General features: G+C 42.2%; 1 protein-coding gene across 3 annotated transcripts in view; it reads left to right on the top strand.

Moving 5' to 3' along the window:
- Positions 1–25,389, top strand: part of RORA (RAR related orphan receptor A) — a 688,440-nt gene that overhangs the window by 590,317 nt on the left and 72,734 nt on the right. Inside the window, exon 1 of one of the 3 annotated variants that reach the window (XM_070578631.1) lies at positions 4,002–4,098. The exons of 1 other annotated variant lie outside the window; for it this stretch is intronic. In XM_070578631.1, coding sequence (XP_070434732.1) covers positions 4,044–4,098 — 55 coding nt within the window. In that variant the 5' untranslated portion in view covers positions 4,002–4,043. Of the gene's footprint in view, positions 1–4,001; positions 4,099–5,584; positions 5,803–25,389 lie in introns of those variants that run through there. One more of the 3 variants, XM_070578627.1, reaches the window with a different exon arrangement.

The raw sequence follows: 25,389 nt of genomic DNA on the forward strand, positions 1-25,389 counted from the left end.
TTCTGTTTGTCCTTCAAGATCTAGTTCAAGTGGTACCTCCACCACGAAGTCCTTCTTCTCGTAAAGTTTAATCCTGCACAAAGTATCGTCTCTTACTCTTGGCTTACATTGCATCTTATATCTGAAACACTTGGAGTGTGTCACACATTCTGCCTTACATTGTAAGCATTGCGTTCATTTCCCACTGGATTGCAACCTCCTTGAGGGAAGGTCTGATGTCTCAATCCTTTGCTTTCCCTCTCCATGTGCTAGCACAGTGTAATGCGTAGATGTTTATCATGGTTCATTGGATGGTAGCTTGCACTCTTATAGGAAATAAGACACAAAAAAAGAGACCATGAGGCCTCTTAGGTCATGAGGTAATTTAATTTTTATTCATCTTTGTATGCCCAATACTTACCAGGTACTTAATAAATGCCTGTTTTGTACACACACACATACATCATTTCAGTATTGTAGAAAGCTTAGCAAAAGTGCATACGGGTAGTCATTTCGACATATCTTTATTGAGGTCAATAACTTATGCCAGGCACAGGCTCTGTGTGTATAACAATGAAGGGGTTGTTGGGGATGGTGATGATATTTCCAGTTATAAATGCTACTAAGAGATAAACACTCTGTCTTTTCTTTAAATTGTTTAATTTAATCCTCCCAGTGGACCTGCAAGGCCCTACTATCCTTATTTCACATATGAGAAAGCAAAGGTTTGGTCAGGATCACTCAGCTAGTGAGCAGGATGAAGGCTGGTTTTGAGCCCAGCTCTGTCTAATCCCAGAGCTCATTCTACCACACCGTGGAGTTCCGGGAAACAAAGAAGGCTCCTTGGAGAAGTAAGTGGACATGGTGCAGCGGAGAGAAAGGGATGAATGTGTGCTGAGAAGTGGATGGGACAGGATCCTGAAAGTAGTCGCGGGATGTTTGAGTTGCAGAAGCTCTTTGAGGTCTCTTCCTGTTCCTTCCTTCTACAGGTAGGAGACCTGATGTCCGGAGAGCTGAAATGACTTGCCCAGGGTGACATAAAAAGCTAGTGGCTAGTAAGAAACTGGAACCCAGGGCTCTAGGTTCTGAGTTTGCTTCTATTTCTTATATTCCTTTAACTAGAAAATCATCATTTCCTGAATGGCCTGTTCCCCTGCCAGCCATAGGAGTTGGGTGAGGATCCCCACGGGAACACAGGGGATGGAGTTCCCTCTGATGCTCATCTCCTTCCTTGCTGCCTTGGCAGGTGTGTGTGTGTAGTGAGGCACCAGCTACCTACCTATTCTGTGGAGGTTGCTCAGGTCTGTGTGCCTGTGAACTTCACCCTTTCCCTCATTGTGAGGGTTACAAAACATCTGCCAGTTCTTGAATTTCCTAATAGATGTATGAGGCATGTGGTTCCAGAAATCCCAGAATCCCTTCACCATTGTCTCAATCCAGTCAAATCTTTCACCTCCAACATCCCATTAGACTCAGCCACACTAATGATTTGCAGCCATCTATCAACTGTAAGAGGCAAAGTGCTGTGCAAACATCTTTTCAATGGAGACGCTGCCTTCCCTTAGGAATGTTCAAACTGACTCAGGGAACTGACTTCTCTGGAGAGCTCTCGGAACCAAAGTCAGCTGATTAGTGAGTTTCTCAAGATCAGGGCTGCTGTCTTGTTCTTGCTTGATTCCCCAGTCCAGTGCCAGGCACATAATAGGTATTCAGGAAAAGTGGTTGATAATGTGAAACATCTATGTGGGTATGTGTGTGTATAAAATTAAAGATGTCTCTCACCATCAAAATACAGTTTATTTCATCATTTTCATGGACTGTGTACATGCAAACATACATGTACATTTAAATCTATATCTATATTTGTTTTAAAATCATAACTAAGAGAGATAAGCTATATTAATCTGCTCATCTCCTCCCCTTTAACACTCATAATAGAGGGGCCCTCTGTCACCTTTGGTTTCCAGGTCTCACCAGTATTATTCCATCTATAAATGTCCCTTTATGAGACACTGGCTCCTTCTAGACTCAAGACTAAGCAAGGCTGTGATCTGTTATAGGTAAGTTTGTGCCTTCTAGGTAGCTTCCCCAGTAGTCTTGCTTAGAATTATCTGGGTTGACCCTGTCTGGTCTGTAGGAGACCTAGTCCCCTGGCTCTATGTTGGCCAGAATGGCCCAACTCCTACAGATCGCAGTGCAGTGGTGGCTAAGGATTCAGTTGAATCAAGCTGCCTAGGACCACATTAACCTTTCACTGATCCCTTCCTTGTTCAGCTAGAAAGAAATTAATTGAATTAGCAAGCTGCCATACACTGGAGAGAGAGAATCAGGGCCCAGGTGAGACAGAACTGCCAAGCCAAAATGCTCTCTGTCATGTGCATCAGCAAACTTTGAAATCATCTTTGTACTAGCAGCCACTTGCCAACTCCAGATAATTTGTTGATCCATTGGTTTGCCATTCTCCGCAATAGAACTATGGTGCGATTCAGGGTGGTATGGCATGAGATCAAATCCTGTTTGGTGGCAAACCAAATATGCTCTCATAAAACCAAGTATCATTTTTTAATTTAATCTCTGAAAATGGGGAGATTGGCACCCGTTTACTGATTATACTACAGTCCAGACCCCTGCAGAAATACAGCAGGCTTTTCTTATAGGCATTTTGGAACAACCTGGCACCAGAAGTGTCTCCCCACTTCCTTGCTAAGTGACAGGTCAAATGTGAACACCAGAACACAGTGATCGTGTCTAGAGCACTCTGAGTTGAAATGCATGTATTTACAAGTATGCGGTATGCCTTCTTTTTCTGGGATTGGCCAACAGAAACATTTGAGTCAGGAAGTAATGTATAACATAATCCCTTTCATGGTAAAGAATTCCCATCTTGTTTAATTATCTTCATGCAAGCAATATTCTTTTTCTTTTTTTTTTCAGAACACTTGGTAAAAATTTTAAAAATGGAAAGAGTATATTAGTTAACACTGTTTTCTCCCATAGTAGGTCCTCCATAAGCATTTGTTGAATATAATCCAAATAATTATTCCTACACTTTAATATACAGTTGGTAAAAGTTTGCACTGAAACATGCATCATTTATGGTTCCCATTTGGTAGTACTGAAGGGAGAGATGGATCCTTTCATTCATGGCTGATTTATTTGGTTGAGGATTTATAATTCCTTAGAAAATTTGTATTTCAAGAGTGTTTTTTTTAAAGCCTCTCGTTTTTACTTTCAAAATTTTACAGGAGCTTTGTGTTAATATAAAGAACAATAATATACCCTGGGTTAAAAGCTGAAGACAGTTAATACAGGCATGTATTACAAATAGCATCTAGCTACACAGAAAGGCTAAGACTTAATATCTGAAACTCCATTGCTCATTAGTTGTAGCATGAGAATGAAACACATTTCTAAAGGGCAAGGTCAGTATTGCATTATCCTGGAAATGTCTTTGTTGAATAAATGTGTAAATATTTCAAACAAGTATTATGAGATTATATTTCTGTTGGGGACATATCTATAGGCTACATGATTCTACTACTTGTAATTGCAGGAGCACCTGTCACGTTACCTGTCTTTCACGATTACCGATTTCATTTGAAATGGTCTGGAAATAAATACCGATTACTAGTAATGTAAGACTATTTGCCTTGGAGTCCGACGTCTGACAGGCAGGCTAGAGCTAATGGATTTGGTCATTTTCAAAGGTGTGTTTTCGAAGGCAGGATACTGTTTCAAAATAACATTGTGAATTTTCAGAATTGGATATCTGGGTTCATTTGCAACGAGTGCGGAAGAACATACCTATAAGCAAGCAGTCTCTGATGTTTTCCCATCCTTTAATAGTATGAAGGAAAGAAAATTGAACCTCGGACCTACCTACAGGACAGCTTGGCATTACCCTTCCTTGTTCGAGTTGTTAGGACGAGGGAAATCAGGAACCGAATATGAATGACGGTGTCAGTGTAATCGAGGGGCGTTGCCTCATTGGGAGATGCAGTTGCATCATGGGAACGTGATGTGATTTAATTTCATAATTGTAAACATCTCAGTGGATATGGTTGATGCATCTGAAACTCTTGTCCACTTCACTATGGCTGGACAGAAGAGTCAACATGGGTAGGTCTTGGCTTCACACTTTCATAATTTCTTTTCTTATTTTTGTGGTTTTATTTGGAAAAAATTCTAAAGGAAAAAAACTGTGCTTGGATGACTATAGTTGAAATCATACGTTTATAAAGCTACGGCTTGATTTAAGGTACGATTAATTATTTTGACCCTCTAAATGTGAGCACTGTATAAATTTTGTCTTGGAGGGTGGTGGGGAGCATATGAATCCTAGGTTTCAAAGTGCTGCTTGTCTGCGTGTGTTTTAAATTATGGCCCAAGTCAGGGGCAAGAACAACTCAGTTATATGGGGAAAAAAATGCTGGGACTCTCCTTGTTTAATCACCACGAATGCAACAACTAATAACTAACTAATATTTTAAGTTGTAAATGGAAACATAGACCATCAGAAAAGAAAGCATAATTGAAATGGCACGAAGGAACAGTAGTAGGTACGAAAAGTTGGCTTTTGAGAATTTTTCTGTTATGCTCAATACTATAGACATGCCTGCCGAAATTTTAAATAATGCAGACTCTGGGTATGTAGCATTTGAAATTCAAAGTAGAGAGATTCATCTGATAATAATATCATGATTTCAGTTTCCAGGAGGCCAGTGGACAGAATTAAGCTTCAAAGTTTGGAGGGAATTAAGTCTTCATTTCGAGTTAAAATTCACAAAGTTGACCCTCAGAGGTCTTTTATTTCCTGTCCAAAGTACCACAACGTCTCGTTTTTAGGGGGTGAAAACCAGGGCCTTTTCCACTTGTAGATGGGTTCTCTGTAGAGAATGCTGGATATGGAAGAGCCTGGGAATTTAATGCCTCACATCGGCTGGCGATTGGAGTTCATTTAGGGGATTCACCTACAGTTTTCTTCTTCTTCTAGGTATCTGTGGTCCTGGGGGAAGGGAAGGTGTAACCCAGGACCTTAGGTGTTGGCATGATGAGGGTTCCCCACGTCTGCATGGGCCGAGTTCCCCCTGCCCAGGCCGAGTCTCTCGGGAAAGATTTGGGAGGCGCTTACTCCATTCCCCGGAACGGTCCGGATGGCTGCAATGTCCATGGCCCTGAGGAGGGCTCTCCCATCCGAATAGAGCTGGGGCGCTCTGGGAAATGGGAAACGAGGGTGACTACAGCCCCCCAAACCAAACCCCTCTTTTCCGCCAACGAGTTGGCACATTTATCACTCCTGGGGGCTCCTGGAAGGGTGCGAAAAAGTGGCATCGGGTTGCTCCCCTCTTGCCCCCGGGGGTGGCAGAGAAAGTAGACGCGCGTTCCGCGGGGCGCTGCGGGCAGACGGCGCCCCGGCGGCCACAGGTGCTGGAAAAGGCTGGGGGCCGGGCGCGGGCCGGGGGCGCGAGAGGGCAGCGCGGGGCCGAGGGGCGCCGCGGAGCCGCCGCCGCTCACCTGCCCGCGGGGGCGGGGCGGGGCGCGGTGCTGGGCGCGCCTGCCTCCCGCCTCCCGCCTCCCGCCCGGGGAGGAAGCGGAGGGGCGCGGTGTAAACAGAGCGGCGGCCGTGATGTCAGCCGGTCACATGGAGCCTCTTATGGCTCGGGATGGCTCTCGGCGGGCGGGCAGCTGCGGCAGCTGCTGCTGTGGCTCGGGCGACGGCGGCGCGGCGGCGGCAGAGGGGGCTCCGGGGTCGGACCATCCGCTCTCCCTGCGCTCTCCGCACCGCGGCTTAAATGATGTATTTTGTGATCGCAGCGATGAAAGGTGAGCCCGGGCGCCCCGCCGGGGCCGGGTGGGCTGGCTGCTCCGGGGGGCGGGGAGGCGGGCGCACAGGGGGAGGGGTGGGCGCGCCTGCCCGAGCGCACGTACTGCCCCGGGCTGGGCGCGGGAGCCCCGCCAGGGCCTTCTGGGCCACCGCAGCGGCGCCACCTGAGCCCGGCCGCGGGATCTGCCTGCCTCCTATTGGGGGCATAGGCGCACGGGCTGGATCCCCCTCTTCCGCCCCCTCCGGCTCCTGTCAGTCTCCCAGGTCCGCCTGGCACCCAGCGAGGCTCCCGGAAGAAAGTTTGCCAGGAGTCTCTGCGCTTGTAGAAGGGAGGGGGGGGGGGTTCTGGGGAGTTCGGAGGAAGCCGGGGGCGCCCGCGGCCGGTCCTCAGGGCCCGCACACCGGACAGCTCCGGCCTACGTAGGGAAGGCGCTGCGGTCGGGCCGGGCCGGGCCGTGCGTGCGCGCGGACGCGATGTCATCCCTGGGGACTGGTCAGTGCCCCAGGCCTTGCGCCCTCCCCCTTGGCGGCCCGGCAGCCTGGAGCGCCCGAGCGGCTGCTGGCCGGGAAAGTGGGGCCGGTCCGCGCTGCGTCCCGCCGCGGCCCCTTCCGAGAGCGCCCCGGCGGAGCAAGAAGGGTTTCTCGAGCGTGCCAAGACTCCCTGGGCAGCTGCCCGCAGCCGCAGCGTACCCCCACTTGATACTTTGGGTTGTGGATGGATGTGCGGAGGCAACTTGTCTGCCCACAGGATTTGCGGGCAGCGGTGGAGGTTAGATGGCGGGGAGGGCCGACGGGCGCGGGTTAGTCGCGGCCAAGCCTCCCGCCCGGCCTTACACCCTGATCAGAATTCCTTAGCCAGGCTGGTGGCTAGATCGCAGGGGGGACTGGCTGAAGAGAGGACTGGCTCCGGGTCCTCCTAGGTGAGGAGGAAAGAAACCATGGCAAGTCAGGGAAGTTTCTAAAGGGAAAGCCAAAGTTTGGAGGTGTGCAGGAAGTCGCCTCTGCGGCCCGGAGAAACCGAGACCAGCAAACAGCCCCGGAGAAACTCAGCCCGCTGCCCGCTTGTGCGCCAGCAGGTTCCTCCGTAGATAATCTGCCGAGCGGCTTCGCAGACCCGGCCTCTGGGAGTGGGGATTTAGAGCCCCATCTGTTTGCGGCGGACGGGGCTCCCCTAATGCGCAGCACTTTTGCAGACCGAGACTGTCCTGCGGCATCTGCCTATCCGTGCGGGCGCCGGGCGCTCGTTAAACGTTTGCTAGGTTGAGGTTTTTTTGCAATCCAGGATGAAGGACACCAATTCGGTGTCTGCGCTGGGTGTACTTTCGGATCACCGAGCTTTGCCTTTCTTCACTAGAGATTGGGTGGCATCTCTTTGATTAATTATTAACCAGCCGAAACGTGCTGGACGCTAAGATGAGCTGCTGGAGATGAAAATCTTTGTATACGACGTACCCACAGCAAATTTCCATCTTTTCCCCTGTGGCTTGCGGGAAATGGGATTTAATTATTTTTAGAATATGCCACTGTTAAAGTTAAAGGAGAGGAAACCTTGTCATCCGCGTTCTTAAGCACTTAAAATCATTTTGGAAAGAAAAAAATGTTAAGATTTTCTTACCGACTTCTTATGTAAAAGAAATCTACGCTCCTCCCCTCCCCCTCAAAAATACTTTTATTTCCTGTATTTCATTAATCCTTAAAACGACTCAAACAGCCTTTGTAGTTGAGACATTTTCTTCCATTTTTTTCTTTAAATTATGATATAGATTTTGCTGTTTGGGAGGTGCCAGTGCTGGTTTTTATCCATTTTTATTTAATATAATTTGCGTTGATGACGGGACGGATGAGAAGCTGAGACTATTTCCCCTAATGAACGGTGACCACCAAACAATTAATAAGGAAAGTATATTTTACTACTTTAATGTAATTTTGATGTTTCCAAGTACGCACGCTTTTGCTTTTGTAGTTCCAGTACAAAGTGAAGTTCCATACTATCCCTTCTTAATATAATCATGAGAATCATACCACCACCGCGTCCCCCCAAAGCTGTAGCCCACACATTTGTCTTGGAGTGACCTCTGGCTGTCAGTAGATAATAGATTCATAGTATTGTGTTTTGAGAAAAGTAGCTCACAAGTACTGGTAATGCAGTTTTTCTGTACGCCTGAGAGACAGAGAGAGAAATAGAATGCATCAAGACAATTAGAATATTTCATTCCCAATATCATAATATCCTGTGTTTTAATGGGATTGTCTTGCTTTGGTGCAAATTTAAACTGGAGAAAAATAGTTTGTGGGGAAATTAGGAATGCCGTAAATGTTTCCATATCAGATTTAAGCGGAAAAAACTGGCCCCAAATCATATTAAATACTTCCTACTGCCTCTCAGTTTTAATAGTTAAATTGGTTCCATATGTAAGAGAGTTTGTATAATTAGATTTTTCATGCAAAACAGAAACACTCTTTACGATATAGCTTTTTGGTACGTGTATGCATATGGACGGGGGAGGAGAGAACAAGCCACCATAAAAGAGAAACATTCTCTTTGTTGGCTGATTTACTGATGTTTTTTACATCAGTAAATCAGGCCTTTTGAACTCACGAAAGAAGAAAATCCTTCTCTGCGTTAGTTGTCAAATAAGTTTAGGCTTAAAGTGGTTTCATCCTTAGAAGTAATAAATCTTCATTTGAGCAACTTTAGTCTCATCCTTCAGTTTTGTTTTTGTTTAATTAACAACAAAATTCCAATACCATTTGGATTGCTTCTTGGGCAAACGGAGAGAGCCAGCAATAACATTTATAATTAGGGGAGCGCTTGTTCTGCTCATCATAAAAGTGCGTTGGCCAAATGTCAGGCGGCCACCGAGTCCTGAAAGGAAATGCAAGCGCTTCGTCAGTTTCACTCGATTATACATCCCTTTGCTTCATATGAGTGCTCAGCCTCTGTTCATGTAAATGCAGTTATGAGAGTGAAGGGAGCTTAAAGGAAATTCTGGCCCATAATAGATTCTTCCCCCAGCACAATTCATGTGCAAAAACACAAGACACCTTACCACTTTGAAAATACTGTATATGCTGGTCATTAGTAGTATTTCCAAATCTACTGAATGTGATTTATAGTTTTGAAGAATTTGGCCTTTCTTTTAACCAAATGAAATTTGAATTTTACACCTGCTCTTATTTTAAGCCCCGTGTCAGTTGTATCCCTTAGCTGGGATTTTTGTCCCATTTTTGTGACCTTTGACAGGTAGGAGAGGGAGAGGGTGATGGCTGGACCTTGACAAGAGAAAACCCAAATGGCTGCTCCGCTGAGCAGAGTGCTTATTGGGCAAGGAAGGGTCAATTCTTTTCAAGACAAAGGGGATCTCTGAATCCATGTGTCCGTGGGAGGAGGATGGGGGGCTCGGACCCTCTGTGAAGTAGAGAATATTTGAAAAGCACCATTTTCATGATCAACCTCTTGATTTTATATATTTCAGTCACATCACTTGAAATGCAAAGCCGTATCATACTCAAGTAAACCACTTTGCCCTCAATTTGAATTGAGTACCATACAATTTCTTTAATGCTGCCCAGTTGTAAAATAATACCATTTCTAAATAGAAATAGTCCTTTAAATATCTATATAAATATATATAGATATATAGATACTTAAATCTTAGGGTTTTTTAATATCTACTAGATGTATATCTACTAGATATATGGGTAAATATATTAATAGTTCTTTATATCTACTAGATATATCAGTAAATATATTAATAGTTCTCTCTAGACTCCTTTTTCCCCCACCTTTCCCTCCCAGCCAAGTGAATCATGATAAAATGGATGAGATCAGCAAGGAGATAATTGCAAAGAACCTGCAATTGCACCCAGCCACTTTGTAATTTGCTCCGGGGAGCCTAAGAAAATAATATTTACAAATGACCATTTACTGGGAGAAAAAGTTACTGGATGGATGGATTGATTGATTGATTGATCGATAGACAGATCTGCAGAGGTAGAGTTGGAGTTCAGTTTTTTTAGAATTCTCTTGAATTATTTTAGTGATCAATAAAACCCCTTGTATGGAGGGAATCTTCTAGGAATACTTTGTCTTAGAAATCTTTTCTGCTTGCATTCTAAATATTCGCAGTTCTTATTAATAAGAAATCAAAGCTGCCTTAACCTATATATTTCATATTTAGTAATTTTAAAAACCATATTTAGATGCTCAGAATCAATAGCTACACCGTGTTTATGTTTCTCTGCTTAAAAAAATAATAATTTGGAGCGATCCACCAGTGACAACACAAGTGTGAACTGACATTTGATGTTATCTCAAAAGCCACATATTGACCCTTTCAGGAATGATTTACAAGTTCTTTCTCCCCCTCCAGCTCCTCTGCTGAGGATACCTCCCTTCGACCCCAGCCTTTGAGTCATGGACTTAGAGATTCGTAATCAGAGCCTTTTGTATCTGTCAGTATTGTGTGTGACATGATGGAACCTGGTTTTTCTGTAAATTGTCAGACTGCTATGTCCAGAGATAAGAGGTCTAAATAGAGAGTTAATAGCTTATATTCGCCAATGGGCAAAATGTAAGAAATCCAGTTGTTTCTGGATTTTCTTTTTTAAGTGATGTTTGTCAGCCTTCATCATATTATAAGGAGATGATGTGATAACTTTAAAATCTTTGCTCCCTAGAGTATAAAAATTAGGTTTGATATTCCTTAGGTTTGCCAGTGATTTGAGTTTTTGCTTTTGATTTCATTGCCTCTGAAATTTACTAGGCATTTCGTACATAGAGGACTCATGTTAATCTATATTTATTTTGTGCTTTATGAATCACAAACATTCTTATCTCATTTAATCCTCCCCAGAAAGTCGTTGATACTGACATGATATTTAGTGGAAGAAAATGAGGCTCACAGAGGTTATGTGCTGTGGCCAAGCTCTTCTAGCTGACACACGGTGAAGCGCGGTCTAGAGCCCTAATTTCTACTATCTTCATGCTACCTCCCCTGGAGGAAGCTGTGAAAATGTCCTGGATATAACTTTGTCTCTAGTTAGTGGAAATTATAACTCTGGCATTTATAAGGGAAAAAAATAGATTCAATTATGTAATGCTTTGCTGAGCCTAATATCTTTAAATTACTATTTAATAAAATCAATTTGGTACAAATGGAGTTATTCGTATTTGCTTATCATTAGCTCTCTTCATCCATGATTTTCATTAAGTCCGCTTGTTATAAGAGGATCTGGATGAAATGGAAGCGTTACTTTCCTGAAGAATACAGAATACGATGAAGTGCAGCTAACCTGAGTAACCTATCCCCCTTGTGAGAGAATTGAGTTAGAGATTTATCTGTATGTTCCACTTGTCTTTAGGCAAAGGGATCATTCGCAAATGCATCTTCTAATTTTAATATGCCTTTATGTTTAGAAAGCTCATGAATCCTTGTGAGTGCTGTCCTGGTTGATTCTATGACAGCTAAGGGGCGTGATTGCGGACATCCTTTTGAGAACTCTGTTGTCTTTTAGAAAATCACATGAGGAGTGAAAGTTTCCAAGTAGATAGATCTGCAGAAGCTCATTTCTCCCTTGATGAGTGTTTACCTCTGACGACTGGATCGAGGTGTGTTCATCTGAAAGCAAATAAGCATTATTTCATAGAGTCTCGAGGAGAGAAGAAACCTTAAAAGTCATTCAGATACGTGTCTTTGGCATTTGGTTTCTCTCGACAACATTCCTGCCAAATGGTTGTCTGGTGATGGTTGGACACCTCCTATGATGGGGAACTCACTATTGATAGAGGTAGCTTATTTCATCTTGAGTTAGAAAATTATTCTTATATCAAGCATGAATCTCTCCTTTGTACTTTCAATCCGTTGAGGCTGACCCTTTCTTTTGGGGCTGTGTAGAACACATTTCATCCATCTTTCATATGAAAGATTGTCAGTTATTTGAAGACTAAGTATGAAAGACACACACATCTCTCTAACACTTCATCTTTGTTGTCTTCCACTCCTTTTGTTCATGGTCAGCCTTCCCACAGTCTTGGTCAGTGTCTTCCTCAAACACGCTTCAGTTTGTCTAGAACCTTTTGAAATTTTTGCACCAAAAGTAGAACCCAAGTACTAGTTGTGGTATGATGGATTCATCACTTAAGCCACCATGTCATAGGGAGTAAAGAATTAAAAATTGTGCTTCTAAATTTTTTGAGATACATAAGTTAATCTTTTAGGTCATCTCATAACCAGCCTTTCTGATATCACTGTAATTTGTGAAAGGGGACTTTTGACCTATTTAGGAATACTTTTAGATGAACTGCAGTTGATTATTAAATATCCAGGAAAGTCAAAGATATTGCAAAAATAATTAAAGGAACATTATAAGCGTTTATAAGGCGTTTTTCTCCAAAGTAGTGTCAGATCTGAGATAAGGCTGCCCTCTAGTGGTAATTGACTCATGGAAAGCTAAAAGCCATAATGGTGCCAATGAATTTCCCATCAGGCTAATGGAGAAGGTCAAAGGTTGAAATTATTTTCTCACTTGCTATGGGGCATTCTACATCAGATTCAAGAGTGTAATTCATTGTTTTACATGGTAATTAGAAACGCAACTGTGAGGGAGATAATGAATTTTAAAAGTTTGCTTGGAAGGAGGTAAGGGAATTTTAAAAAAACAACATAGATTAAAGCTGATTTATAAAGTTCTGTTTGGCCCCATATTAAATTTAAAATTTTAAGCGAGAGTTGGTTTGTGAGTAAATGATTATTATGACCTTTATGGTAATCCTTGTATTTTTATTTTAGAGTTTCAACCTCAATTCTATTCCCCTACCTTCAAATATTTTTTAAAAAGAGATCATCAGTCATTTTGATCAGAGAAATCCAGCATTTTCCCTTTTTAAATCTAAAGCATTAAAAGAAAAAAGACAAACATTTAGAAAGAAGGAAACTATTGTAGCTCTTTTTGGCAATAAAACAATTTTAAACATGGATGCAAAACTGTTAACCCCTTGATTTCTGAACACTTATGGCTAAATCATCTGGTTCATTTAAGTATACAATTTGCCAAAGAAATAGAGTATATGTTACCTTGGTTTTTAGAGCATTATATAGTTTATGCTTTAAAACACTGCACAGAATAGAGATAAGCATTCGTTTGTGTAATTTTTACGATAAATAGATAATACAAGTGAATCATGGGTTCAGATTTTGCTCGTATATCAAGTGTGAAACAGTCATAAAACAGTATGGTTTCTGCATGGCAACCAAAGAAATACGTATTGATCTTTCTGTTTTCTTAACTATCATTTGTCGCTGATGCTACACAGAGGAGTGAGGTCGCAGGTTTATGTGAATTTTGCATTGCTCAAAAAGGCAAGCCTTCTGAGCTGAGCTAGAATAACCAGGGTGATAATAATGACAGATAATCACTGGGGTTTTAAAGGATGACAGTGCTTGCTTGTTCCTACCGGAAAGATGAAATTGCGTCTTTACGTGAAAAACAAGGAAGGGAAAAAATAAACAAGGAAAACCCGCTGCTTAAACCTTACCATCATAGAAATAAGGTAGTGGTTCAGAAGTGAAGACTTGTGGTTAAGTTTCAGATCAGTTATTGAAGCAAACGGTTTTTCAAACTGCGCCACCCAAAAGTGTGATTCTTTCACCACATGAGAAATAGTCTCTTTTTCAGAGAATGTTATTTTCATCTTTCAGTTGTTGGTTTCTTTTTTCTTCTTGTATTTGTTTATCTCATGTCAAATCTTCTGTCGAACACTGGGTATAAATAAATTTGTTTCAGCAAATACTTATTAAGTGCGTACCGTGTGCTGGGTTATTCAAGGGCCACCTGTGTGCTTTTATAATACAACTCAGCCACCTTTCTCCCAATCACGTCTCTTAAGCCATGAATCAGCATTTTAACAAATGCACTGGAGAAATTGGCAGCCACGCTTAACCAGAGAAGGCTGCTTTAAGACTACTGAGCGTATAGCTTTGCAGTTTCTATGAGCTACTTGCCATTTAAAACAAAGGAGATTTTGCAACATGCAATGAAATGTTAATGTAATTAGATAAAGCAAATCCTTATGCTTATGTGTAAACATCATTTCCTTCCAAGTAAGCCATAGGTTAGCTCTAAAATCCTGCCAAAAGCAGTGGTTCTGAAACTTTAGAGTACATCCCATAATCCAGAGAGTTGCAAAGGCAGGTGTCTGGGTCCCACCGGGAGAGAGCCTGATTCTGTCAGTTTAGTCTTCCTAATCCAAGAAGGATGGTGTTTAAAAAGTTTCTATGTCCCCTTGTGTTCATTGCAGCATTATTTACAATAGCCAAGATATGGAAACAACCTAAGTGTCCATCAATAGATGAACGGATAAAGAAGATATGGTGTGTGTGTATACACACACACACACACACACACACACACACACACACTGGAATATTACTCAGCCATAAAAAAAGAATGAAATCTTGCCATTTGAGACAACATGGATGGACCTTGAGGGTATTATGCTAAGTGAAATAAGTCAGGCAGAGAATGACACATACTGTATGATCTCGCTTATTCATGGAATCAAAGAAACAAAACAAATGCACAAATAAAACAGAAACAGACTCATAGATACAGGAAACAAACTGGTGGTTACCAGAGCAGGGAGGGGTTGGGGAGTGGGTGAAAGGGGTGAAGTGGATTAAGAGGTACAAACTTCCAGTTATAAAATAAATAAGTCATGGGGATGTAATATACAGCATAGGGAATATAATCAATAATATTGTAATAACTTTGTGATATAGATGGTAATGACTTATCATGGTGATCATTTCATAATGTATATAAATATCAGATCACTATGATATACACCTGAAACTAATAGGATCTTGTATGTAAAATATAGTTAATATAAACAAAATATGAAATAAAGTTAATATCTGAGAGAAAAGAATTTAAATAAATAAATAACGTCTCAGGTGTTTCGGATGTAGGTGGTCCTCAGAGCTCCCTTTGTGAAGCCTCATCCCTTCTTGTCAGAGCTGGGATGGGCAGCGGAGTCCTCTAGCCCTCCAGAGGTTTCCAAATGTCTTTGATGTTCACTGGGAAGCATTTAAAAAATAAATGGCCATTCTCCATCACCACCTGCATGGATCCTGCTTCCAATGGTCCGGCGTGAGGCTAAGGAATTTGAATTTGTACAAGCCCCTCTGGTGACTGAGGATCCAACAGGTTTGAGAACCACTGCTCTGGTCCTACCCTCTCCTCTTACTAAGTAAGGAAAGAGCTCAGAGAGTAAATGATACTAGAGTAAGCATAAACTTCCCTTTGGTCCACTGAAATCTCCTTTCCTAGTAGAAGAGGTGCCCAAGATGAGCAATTTCCACCATTATTTGGATGTTATTAACACACTTGAGGTATTCTGATTATTTTGGCCTTTGTAGCAACCAGCGTGTAGGAGGAGGTGGGCAACCTCCAAATCTTTTACCCCAAGTGGCTCAAACAGGAAAGGACCCAGAGGCTGCTTTGGTTCTGGAGGCGCCTGTGATATTTTCCAGACACTGTATGCCTTTTCCGCATAAATCTTGCCTCAGCTGTGACCTTCTAGCCCTCCGTGAGCCCCAGGGCTGAGGCTTGCCACCACTGTGACCACTCAGTGGGGGCAAGCTGAGGATTGTGCGGGAGGAGTCAAGGCCAACTCAAGTGGAAACAATGATGTCTTTTCCCTGTTGCTTTTTTCAGCAACAAAGTAGAGGTTTTAGTGCCCTGCTGGTTGATTCTCCCCGTTTGCAAGATGATGTTCTCAGACCCTGAGTGCTGGAGGTGGCAATGTCTAAACTAGGCAGACATTCATGCAGCTTAGATTCTGGTCTGGTAAAACAGATAAAAGTGGATCTGCTCTGGTTCATGTGTAGGAGGGCCCACCCCTTCCACAGCGCAATTCCAGACCCCTTCATCTTTGGAAAGTGCTGGTGCCATATCCCATTATTGTGGCGGATCTGATGCTGGGGGCCGTGGGGGCAGCAGTGAACATAGCAGACTTTGATCTCTGCGAGTGTGCATCTTGGTGGGAAGAGGTAGACGGTACCTTAGTAAACACGTCAATGAACTAGATAAATGCAGATAATGATAACAGCTCGGCCAACATAAAAACAGTGTAATGGCTTAGCAGGGAGTGGAATCCAAAAATTTTTCCCAACCGATGGTGAACGTTTGGCAATAAACCAAGAAGGGAGCCTCGAGATCATCTGATCTCTTAATTCTCAACTTCGTCAGCATGTTAGACCGTGTGGAGAGCTTTTTAAAAAATACAAGCCCAGGCTCCATTCCTAGAGGTTCTGATATTTTGGTCAGAGGTGGGTGTCAAATATTGGTAATTTTTTAATTGCCCAGACGATACTGGTTTAGAAACCCCTGAAGTCCAGCACCCTTACTTTACAATGAGTCATCGGTCCCCAGTGCAGGGAAATAGCGTTGGATGGTGGAAACCCCCTTGTAGGGTGGGAGAAGATGTCGGTTCTCCTCCCAGCTCTGCTACTCAATAATTGTCAGGTTACTCCAATTGCTCACTTTCCCCGTTCATAAAATGAGAGGATTGGGCTTGATAGTTATCAAGATCTTTTCCAGTTCCCCCATTCTGTGAAAATCTTTGTATCAGAACAGAAAAATGGTGCGGTCTCTTGTTCAAGAGTTGGAGGATGCAAATGCATGCCTTCTAGTTTCGTCACAGCCTCTCACCCCTAATTGCCATAGGCGCCTCCTTCAGCTAATCGGTTCCTTTTGGAAGTGAAAATTTGAGGTAGAAAGAAGGAATTACTTTTTGCCGACTATTTAAATAAATTTAAGAACAAGCAGGGGCTGGTGGTGGTCTGGTGGCGGCCTGGTGGCCTAGTGGTTAAGTTCACACGCTCTGCTTTGGTGGCCCAGGGTTCAAAGGTTCTAATCCCAGGTGCAGACCTATGCACCGCTCATTACACCATGCTGTGGTGGCATCGCACATACAAAATAGAGGAAGATGGGCACAGATGTTAGCTCAGCGACAATCTTCCTCAAGCAAAAAGAGGAAGATTGACAACAGATGGTAGGGCCAACCTTCCTCACCGAAAAAAAAAAAAGAACAAGCAAACTTTCATTAATATTAATAAGAAATATGCCCAGACTTAGTTCTGGTAAATTACAGTCATACCTTATTTATCAAATTCTAGCCGAAGGCCTTTCCATTTTTGATGGTTGAGTTAAAACCGAGGAGGTGGGGTAGGGAGGTTGCTTAAAAATGGAAAACTCTGGAATGGTCTTAACCATTGCACACCACAGTCATTTTATTCCTTACTAAATATTCCAAGCTAGAAACCCAAAGAAATTGAGTCTCTCCTAATATATTGTTTGCAGTTTATTAGCAATCAGAAACAGTACATCTCCTGTGTTGCCAGCTTATAAAAGGAAAATAACAGAATGAAGCTCCATCATGAAAAATATCATTGTACTTCCTCATTTGAGAGCCGATATCTCTAAGAATTTGTGTTTCATTGAAACATTTATTTAGAAAGATAGCAATTCATCATAAACTGGCGTGGTGTGAGGTAAGCACCTTAATTTTATTTCCTTTATGTGTGGAATGTCCCAGTGGGGTTTGATAATATTCAGCAGTTCCCAGAGGTGATAAAAGAGTTTGAAAAGTAAGTCTGATGGGAGCTGGTAAATGAAATGAGAGCCATGTCTTTGCTAAGAGATTGTTAAAGATGAGCATATTGTCTCTTTTGCATGCATATTGTTAAAAAATTGTACACACATCCGTATGTTTGCCTGAGACATAATATTATGAAAACCCATCTTCCTCTAACTTAAGTTGCATCCATAATAGCAAGCACCTTCTGAAAATAATATTGTTTAACAAAATAATTGGTTTGGCAGAAATCTGTTTCAAAAACAATGTTTCTATCACAAGCAAAATCATGTAGAACAGAAGTGTTTTGTTTCCGCAATTGCAGAGAAACAAAGTTGTTTAAGATGAGTTAAGATGTCTCAAAGTTTTGGCAGACTTTCTAAGCCCCCTGCTGCTGTTGCATTCAGAATCCCTTTTCAAGTGGCTTGGAAGTTTCTGTGTGATTTCAATGACTGCTTAGGGGAAATAAAGCTAAACGACTCATTTTGACTGTTAAGATGGCTTGAGCGTTTTCAGAATGTTTTCAATGTTTTCATTTGCTAGAAATATGTTTTGCGCTCACGCTTCTCTTGTTGAAGGTTGGTTACCAGCCATCTGATGACGCCTCAGGGTGTTTACAGAAAATGTGGGTGCTGTAGTTATATTTGAGCACAGCCCTCCCCCAATAAAGATAGTGTGGTAATCAGCAGAAATGTGAAAACATGTACTTAAGGATTGATGCTTGTAAAAGAGGCGCTGTAAAGAAACATAGTTGTTCAGATGTAAGAAATGACTGACAGCTCTCCTTGTAGGCATGCTAGTAACAATAAAGTCTAGAAGTTCAACATCAAAGCGATCACAGCTTACTCCACCAGTGACTTGCACATCAAAGAGGAAGCGCAAGACAAAGGAAGTGCACTGAGGTACGTTTCTGCCTCATAGCCAGATGCTCAAGGGGAGCTCCCAGAGCTCCTTTCATGAATGCAAAGTGATTTTTGCAGATCAGCGTCTTCATTTCATAAGTGACCAGGAATATGAAAGCAGGGCAAATGAGCACTCTAATTGCTCCCCATCACTTTAAGTTTGGTTAGGAAAGATTCATCCATCGCAGGAAAGGTTGGGCTCTCTGGTTTCCTTAAGTAGCGAATTCTGAATTCTGTAGCAGCGTGGGCAGCTCTGACCTCACCTAACGTAGTACAGGGAATTATTCACAAAATAAGAGTTCAAATTGGATACATTTCAAGTTGGGTGTTTTGAATGCTGCTTGAGAGCATAACGCTGGACCTAAATTTGTGGAGTTATGCCTTGTTTTCTCTCTGGCTTGCTTGCTTTTTAACTTTTTAAAATTAACCCTGTGGGTGGATTTTTGCTGAATCAGGTGCGTATTACTTAACAGGTGTGTGTGATAATGAAGTTTAGACCTGTTAAACCGGCTCTTAATTAATCACCAGATCTGTGCCTCAGTTCTTTAAATCAAATGCCAAAAGTGGAACAGGAAGAATGCTCTGGATTTGACTCCCCCCACCCTTAATACTAAATTGAAAACAAAATTAACCATGCAAATATTATGGGTGGTTGGAAATAATATGCTTTTTTTTTGCCTCGCCTTTGAAATTTGAAGTTCTTTTATAGTTCTTCTTCAGTAATTTACTCATTTTTAAATTCTATTGAAAAATAGTAGTGCTCTGTGTAGTCATTAATAAATACAAAGAAGCTTTCTCAAGGCTCTGGGGAGACCTAATAAACACCACTGTCTTACTAATTGATGCTATACTGAGCTGACAAAAGTAGTGCATCGGTAAACAGAAGTTAGAAAGCAAGAAGTTAAAGAACTATAGGGGATTATGTAGACATCAAGGGTTGGAAATTATAATAAGGCCTCTTTAGGGGAGCATTAATTTGCATGTGGCTGAATTAGGACACCCAATTATTTCCGAGGACACTCTAAGAGCTCCTCCAAAGCGCCCCCGAAGTGAAAGGTTGGGAGGGTTGGGAGTTAGATGGGATAGCAGGAGGACTGAGCATGTCATATTTCCTATAACTCATGATGGTTTTCCCAATAGCTTGTTGGAGCAGCTTTCTTTGTTAGAGAGAAAAATGCTGATGAAATCGAGTGTACTGCAATTTCTTTGTTCTATACACACAATTTATGTTGAATTACCACAGTGGAGTTTTTTTTAAGTGGGGAAGGCAGGAGAGTGGAGACAGAAATAAACCTTTAAATCTTCTTTCCGTGAACCCCACAAGGACATACGCTTTGAGCAGATTAGAGAGTGGATTTGTGCAGTTGCTGCTATCCTTTGCAGCAGTGGTCCTCAACGTGTGATCCAGGCACCCTGGGGGTCCCCAAGGCCCTTTTAAGGGTTCCCAGAGGTAAAAACTATTTGTGTAACAATTCGAAGGTATTATTTGCCCTTTTAACTGTACTGACCGTCTGCATTAATAGTACCCAAGCATCGGTGGGTAAAAACCTCCTGGCATATTTGCAGGAACCAAGGCAGTGGCACCAACCTATCCTAGTTAGTAGTCATCGTATTCATCATTACTGTGCACTTGCTGTTAAGAAAACATCACCACGTTCATTTGAGAATGTCCTTGATGAAGCAGTAAAAATTATTAAGTTTATTAAATTTTGACCCTCACGTACAAGTGTTTTTAATATTCTTTCTGACGAAACGGGAAGAACGCATGAAGCAGATGAAACACTTCTGCTCTGTACTGAAGAAGAACGTTCGTCTCCAGGGAAAAATACATGTGCCATTGTTTGAATTAAGAGCTGAACTGGCTGCATTTTGAATGGAGTGCCATTTTACTTACTAGAAGGACTGACTGTGGTTTTTCAGACTTAGGTATATGTCATAGGTTTTCTCAAAAATGAACCAAGGGAGCCTGTCATTTCAAGAAAAAGTTGGTGGTATTTATTGCCAATAAATTCAAGCTTTCAGGCAAATACTAGAATTTTAGAGCACTTGTATCTGACACCATGAACTTGACAGCTTCCCAGTACTGAAAGGCTTTTCGGATGTTGTAGGTGGTGTGGTATTAATAAATGTGATTACTTGATATAATCACTTTTGGTAATGAAGTATGTCAACATCTAGAAGAGCTATATAACTCAGTGAACTGCCAGTTTCCAAGTGACCAATGCGTGCTATTATGAAAACATGCATGACTAAAAAGTTCATTCATAGTGCAAAATATACCAATGTATTTGAATTTAAGAGAGTACAAAAAATAACTGATATGGTTCCAGGTTCCATATTGCAACTAACCTTTAAGAAACCGCCGCTTGTTGAGTTTTGGTGTAGTATCAAAGATGAATATCCACAATCATCTGAAAAGGCTATTAAAATACTCGTCCGTCTTCTAGCTACATGTCTGTAGGAGGCCAGATTTTCTTCACACGCTTCAACTCAGAGAACACAACAAATTAAATGCAGATGAAGCGATGAGAATCTCTCTGTCTTTTAGTAAGCTAGAGGTTAAAGAGCTTTGCAGAAATGTGAAATAATGGTACTCGTCTTACTTCTTTTGTTTTGGAAACTGTATTTATTTTTCATTAAAATACCTTATGTTAATAGGTAATGAGTTTATTACTGTTATTTTCAAATTATAAATAAATATTTTCAAATGTTCTGAGTTTTAATTTCTTTTACAGTAATTATTGATATGTAACCCACATGAACAAAAGCTCTTTGGGGCTTTTAAGAGCATAAAAGGATTCAGACCGCAGAAAGTCTGAGAACCACTGCCCTGTGATTCACGTTAGGAGACAGTCAGAAGCTTTTGTGACAAAGCACGAGTGAACAATAGAAGGGGCTTTCAATTTAGACAAATTTATCAGATAAGCCATGAATTATATATTAAAGCACTTTCAAACATGAATTCAAGGACAAATTTTCTAATCCCCATTTTCTTTATAATGTCTTTATCTTTAATGGCCATGCAAGACCAGAATCATTGCTGATGTTACATTTTCAGGGTTTTTGTTATTTTCTTTTTTAACACAACAGAGATTTGGCAAAAATTGTGCTTTACGGAGGCTTTACAATTTATCTTTAATCATCTGCAACCTACAGTAGCAAAAATAGTAGTAAATTACTGCTATTTGTCTTTTCCGTTTGTACTTGCACCGAGGAAGAAATATTTTGTGCAATTAGTGCCATTTCCAGAGATATCCCAATTGCTGGTAGATGTGAGATTTTCCACTAATGTTGGCGCTTTGGGGAATTTTATTACTGTGTGTAGTGATGGAAAGCCCTGCAGGTCATGCCACCTCAAAAGTGATGGAGACATCCATCCGAGATACATCATTCACACGCCCTCAGACCTTCTCCAGGAGGAAAGAGTTCTGCCCAGGTAAAACCGGTTGGCATCTAGAGCTTGACAAGAAGGCTGAGCCTTCTACTCACTTCGGATGCGCTTGGCAGAATCAGTTCCATTACACTAATTAAATGTATGAAGGGCCAACCTTCCCTGAAATTTCTTGTGAAAAATAGCGTGCAGTTAGAAAGCAATGCCCAAATACTTGTTCTTAATTTTGTAATCGCTTTGTTGGCATCTAACATCTAGGACATTCACGTGGCCCTTTGTAGCTGGGCCATCGGCCTCTTTGTTATGATCGAATCGGGAGCATGCAGGTCTTGGTTCCACTTGGTTTCCTATCAACAGGCTGTCAGTTGAGTGGGAGCAAAAGGGTTTCACCTCTGCTTTTCCAGGGTCTTGCTCTTGACTCTTGTAGGTAAGAGAAGAGTTAGTGCCCCAAGAGCGAGGTCAGTCTCAGAGTATGGAGGGGTTTTATCAGCCAGTTAAACGTAGAGGCTGAAACACACTCGCTGTGTAAACAGAGGTTGTATAAGGCCCACAGCTAGCCTGGCCATGAGAGAAAGCACCTCATTCCCTCTGTGGGTCTGCTCAGAACGAGGAGGGCTAAGGAGAGGGAGATGGCCTTGTTTCAGACAGCTCGCAGTGATGATGTGGGGGAAGGATGGGAGAGGAAGGAAACAAAGGAAACGAAGAGAGCGTCCTGTCTCCTTCGAAAGGCTTTTGGGAAGGCAGAGATCTCCCCCTCTGTCAAAAGGGCTGGAGAACTAACTACGTGCCTGTTCATGGATAAAATGAGAACAAAACCTCCTCCAATTTCCAAAATAGTTATCCTCTGAAGTAAAATATCTCTTTTTAGGAAGAAGTGTATTTTATTAAATTTCTAGCCTTTTCCTGCTGACTAAACTTAAAATAATAATTTTATACATTACGTTTTGCATTATTCAGTGGTTTTGACCCAGGCATAAAAAACTATTAAAAAAACCAAAAGGCATTTTTTTAATCTCGATCTGAGAGTGTTCACTCTGAAAATTCATCAAGCTTACATGTATGATTTGGACCTATTTCTGGATGTATGTTGCACTTCAATAAAAGCTCACTAAAAGGCGGGACATTCGGGTACTTTTTTGGTAAATAATTCACTCGCAGTACTGAAAATATTCTCTAGACTCAAGGCTTTGGAATTTTTCACTGTCGTTTAACAAACATTTTGTTTATTCTCAATTCCTTTGTACCACCACTTCACAAACATGAAATTGAATCTACGACCTTACAAAAGGGAAACTAAGGGCATTTATATACCTCAACTACGTGTACAAAGCTGTAACTCTACATCAGAAAGACCTGATAGCAACCTTTATGTTTCTTTACATTTTTATTTTTTTATTTTTTGTTTTAACGTTGACATTCGAATGCCCTGTGAGGAAGGTGGGAAGGAGAAAGTACATCAGAAAACATGGTGGTGTTGTTATAGGAACAGGAAATACTCCAAGACTTAATGCTTTCTTTGCACATTTTAGCTGTTTGCTAAAGGTTCTGGCCGTAGGTGAGGATGGCCTCAGGCAAACTGGCTCTGTTTTTCAGAGTCCACCGTCTCCTTTCTTAGTGCTCTCAGGGGTCTCCTGGCTTAACAGCCAAGGGCAGAGTGGTCCCCCTACCACGTAAAGATCAAATAGTTCATCTCTCCAGACCACCTCGTCTTCCGTCTCCTCAAACTCAGTGTTCCAGTCTTCTGTCTCATTCTTTCTTGACTCTTCCAGGTGACATGAGAAAAATGAGCAGTAAGAAACATAAGAAATTTGGCATAGGAACAAGAGCATGTATGGGTTTGGAAATTTTCCCAAATGTAAGGTTTATGTCCAAGAAATGCTACATACTAGCCAAGGAACCTTGGGCAAGTCACATAACCTCTCGAAACTTCTGTTTTATCAACTGCAAAATAAAAATAATAGTAATAATATTGACCTCACAAGGGTTTGGAAAGTAGGAAGTAACACCATAGGAGGCGCTTTCTACAATTTTCACCTGTAACAGGCACTTAGCACATAGTAGACACTGAGTAAGTGTTGTGATTCATAGCATCGTCATCATGTTCACATGAGGGATGGAACACATCCTGTACACAAGTTTGAAGTCGTAGTACTGACTGCATCCAGTCTTACCTCGGCTGGCACACGTTGGCATTTTAACAGGAGCCTTTGCCGATGCCCAAAGACCTGAGTTATGTGATCTGGTGAGATGGGGGCTGATGGAAGGGGCACTTGGTGGATATTTCTCATCATATAACATAAGAGGTTTCTAATTCTGCAGTATCCAAGCCCTGCCACCCTAAGCGCTCATACATGTTCTAAGCCTGTCATTTTCAAAGCACTTCCTTTGTGCCAAGCACTGTGAAATGGATTACCACATTTAACACTCCCATGAGCCTTTGATCCCTCTTTTTACAGAGGAGGAATCTAGGCTCAGAGAGGCAGAGCCAGCGGTCCAGGGTCACAGAGCTAGCACATAGCTGCAATGAGAGGCCAAGCTTGACTGACTCCCAAGGCCACATTTCTGACCTCCTTGCTCTTCCGACCCAACAGCACAGCACCATGGGAGTCTCACAAAAATACATTGCTCCCGACTCTGGGATTGGGTCATTGTGCAAATAGGGGGTTGGGAGCTCTTTCAGAAGACTTTAATGGAGTGGGAATGAGTGAAATACACACAGACATTCATTGAATATCTTCTGTGTGCCAGACACCGTACAAGGTGCTAGAACCAGAAAGATGAAAAGATATAGTCCCTGCCTTCAAGGAGCTCCAGGCCACTGAGGACCTGAGGTGGGAATAAAAACATGACACAGTGTACGTACCCGATTAGAATAATGGAGGATACGATGGCAGCACAGAGGAGGAGCTCTGTTCAGACTGCGGGGTTAGGAACAGCTTTTTGGAGGAAGTGAAGGCTTAGCTGAACTTTGAAGCGAAGGAAGCTATTCCCAACGCAGGGTATAGAGCTTGTGAAAATTCTCAAAGACTAGACAGCAAATGAGGTGAGTTTGGGGACAGCAAGTAGTTCCATGTGGCCTGTAGGGACTGCAGGAGATGAGGCAGCTTGAGGAGGCCCGTGGGGTTCCGACCCTGAAAGGCCCTGGCTCTCATTCTAAAGGAGTTGTTCTCTATACTCAAGGTGGTGGGAAGCCACTGAGGGAGGTTGCCAAACATTTTTAAGGCACATGGAATCATTAGGAACAATCAGATGTTCTCAGTGTCTTCCTTTCCCTTAATCATTTCGGGGGGTGAGGGGGAAGCATTTTAGACGTAGCAAAAGACCTTCGATGGTGTGACTTGGGTTTCTGTGAGGACACTTTGCCTCTTGTGTGCTGTTGAGAGATGTATGAAAGGCGTCCGCCACAAGACTCCTTCAATGGATTTTTGCGCTTTGCCTGTTATAAATTGATTCAGGGACTTCATTATGATGTCGCTAAGATGAATGGGGCAGTAGTGTTTTGGCTTGTGCTGCCAGGAGGAGGGAAAACAAGTTTCTGTGGTGCTGCAGTTCAATCACGCTGCTTACAGAAGCAGGGCCATGAAAGGATGGAGGAGAGTGTCTTTGATACTAGAAACCCTGTAGCCGTGTTCATGCTACAAGCGAATGCTTAAAT

Source organism: Equus przewalskii, chromosome 1 (genome assembly GCF_037783145.1).
Source record: "Equus przewalskii isolate Varuska chromosome 1, EquPr2, whole genome shotgun sequence".
In the NCBI taxonomy this organism is placed as follows: Eukaryota; Metazoa; Chordata; class Mammalia; order Perissodactyla; family Equidae; genus Equus; species Equus przewalskii.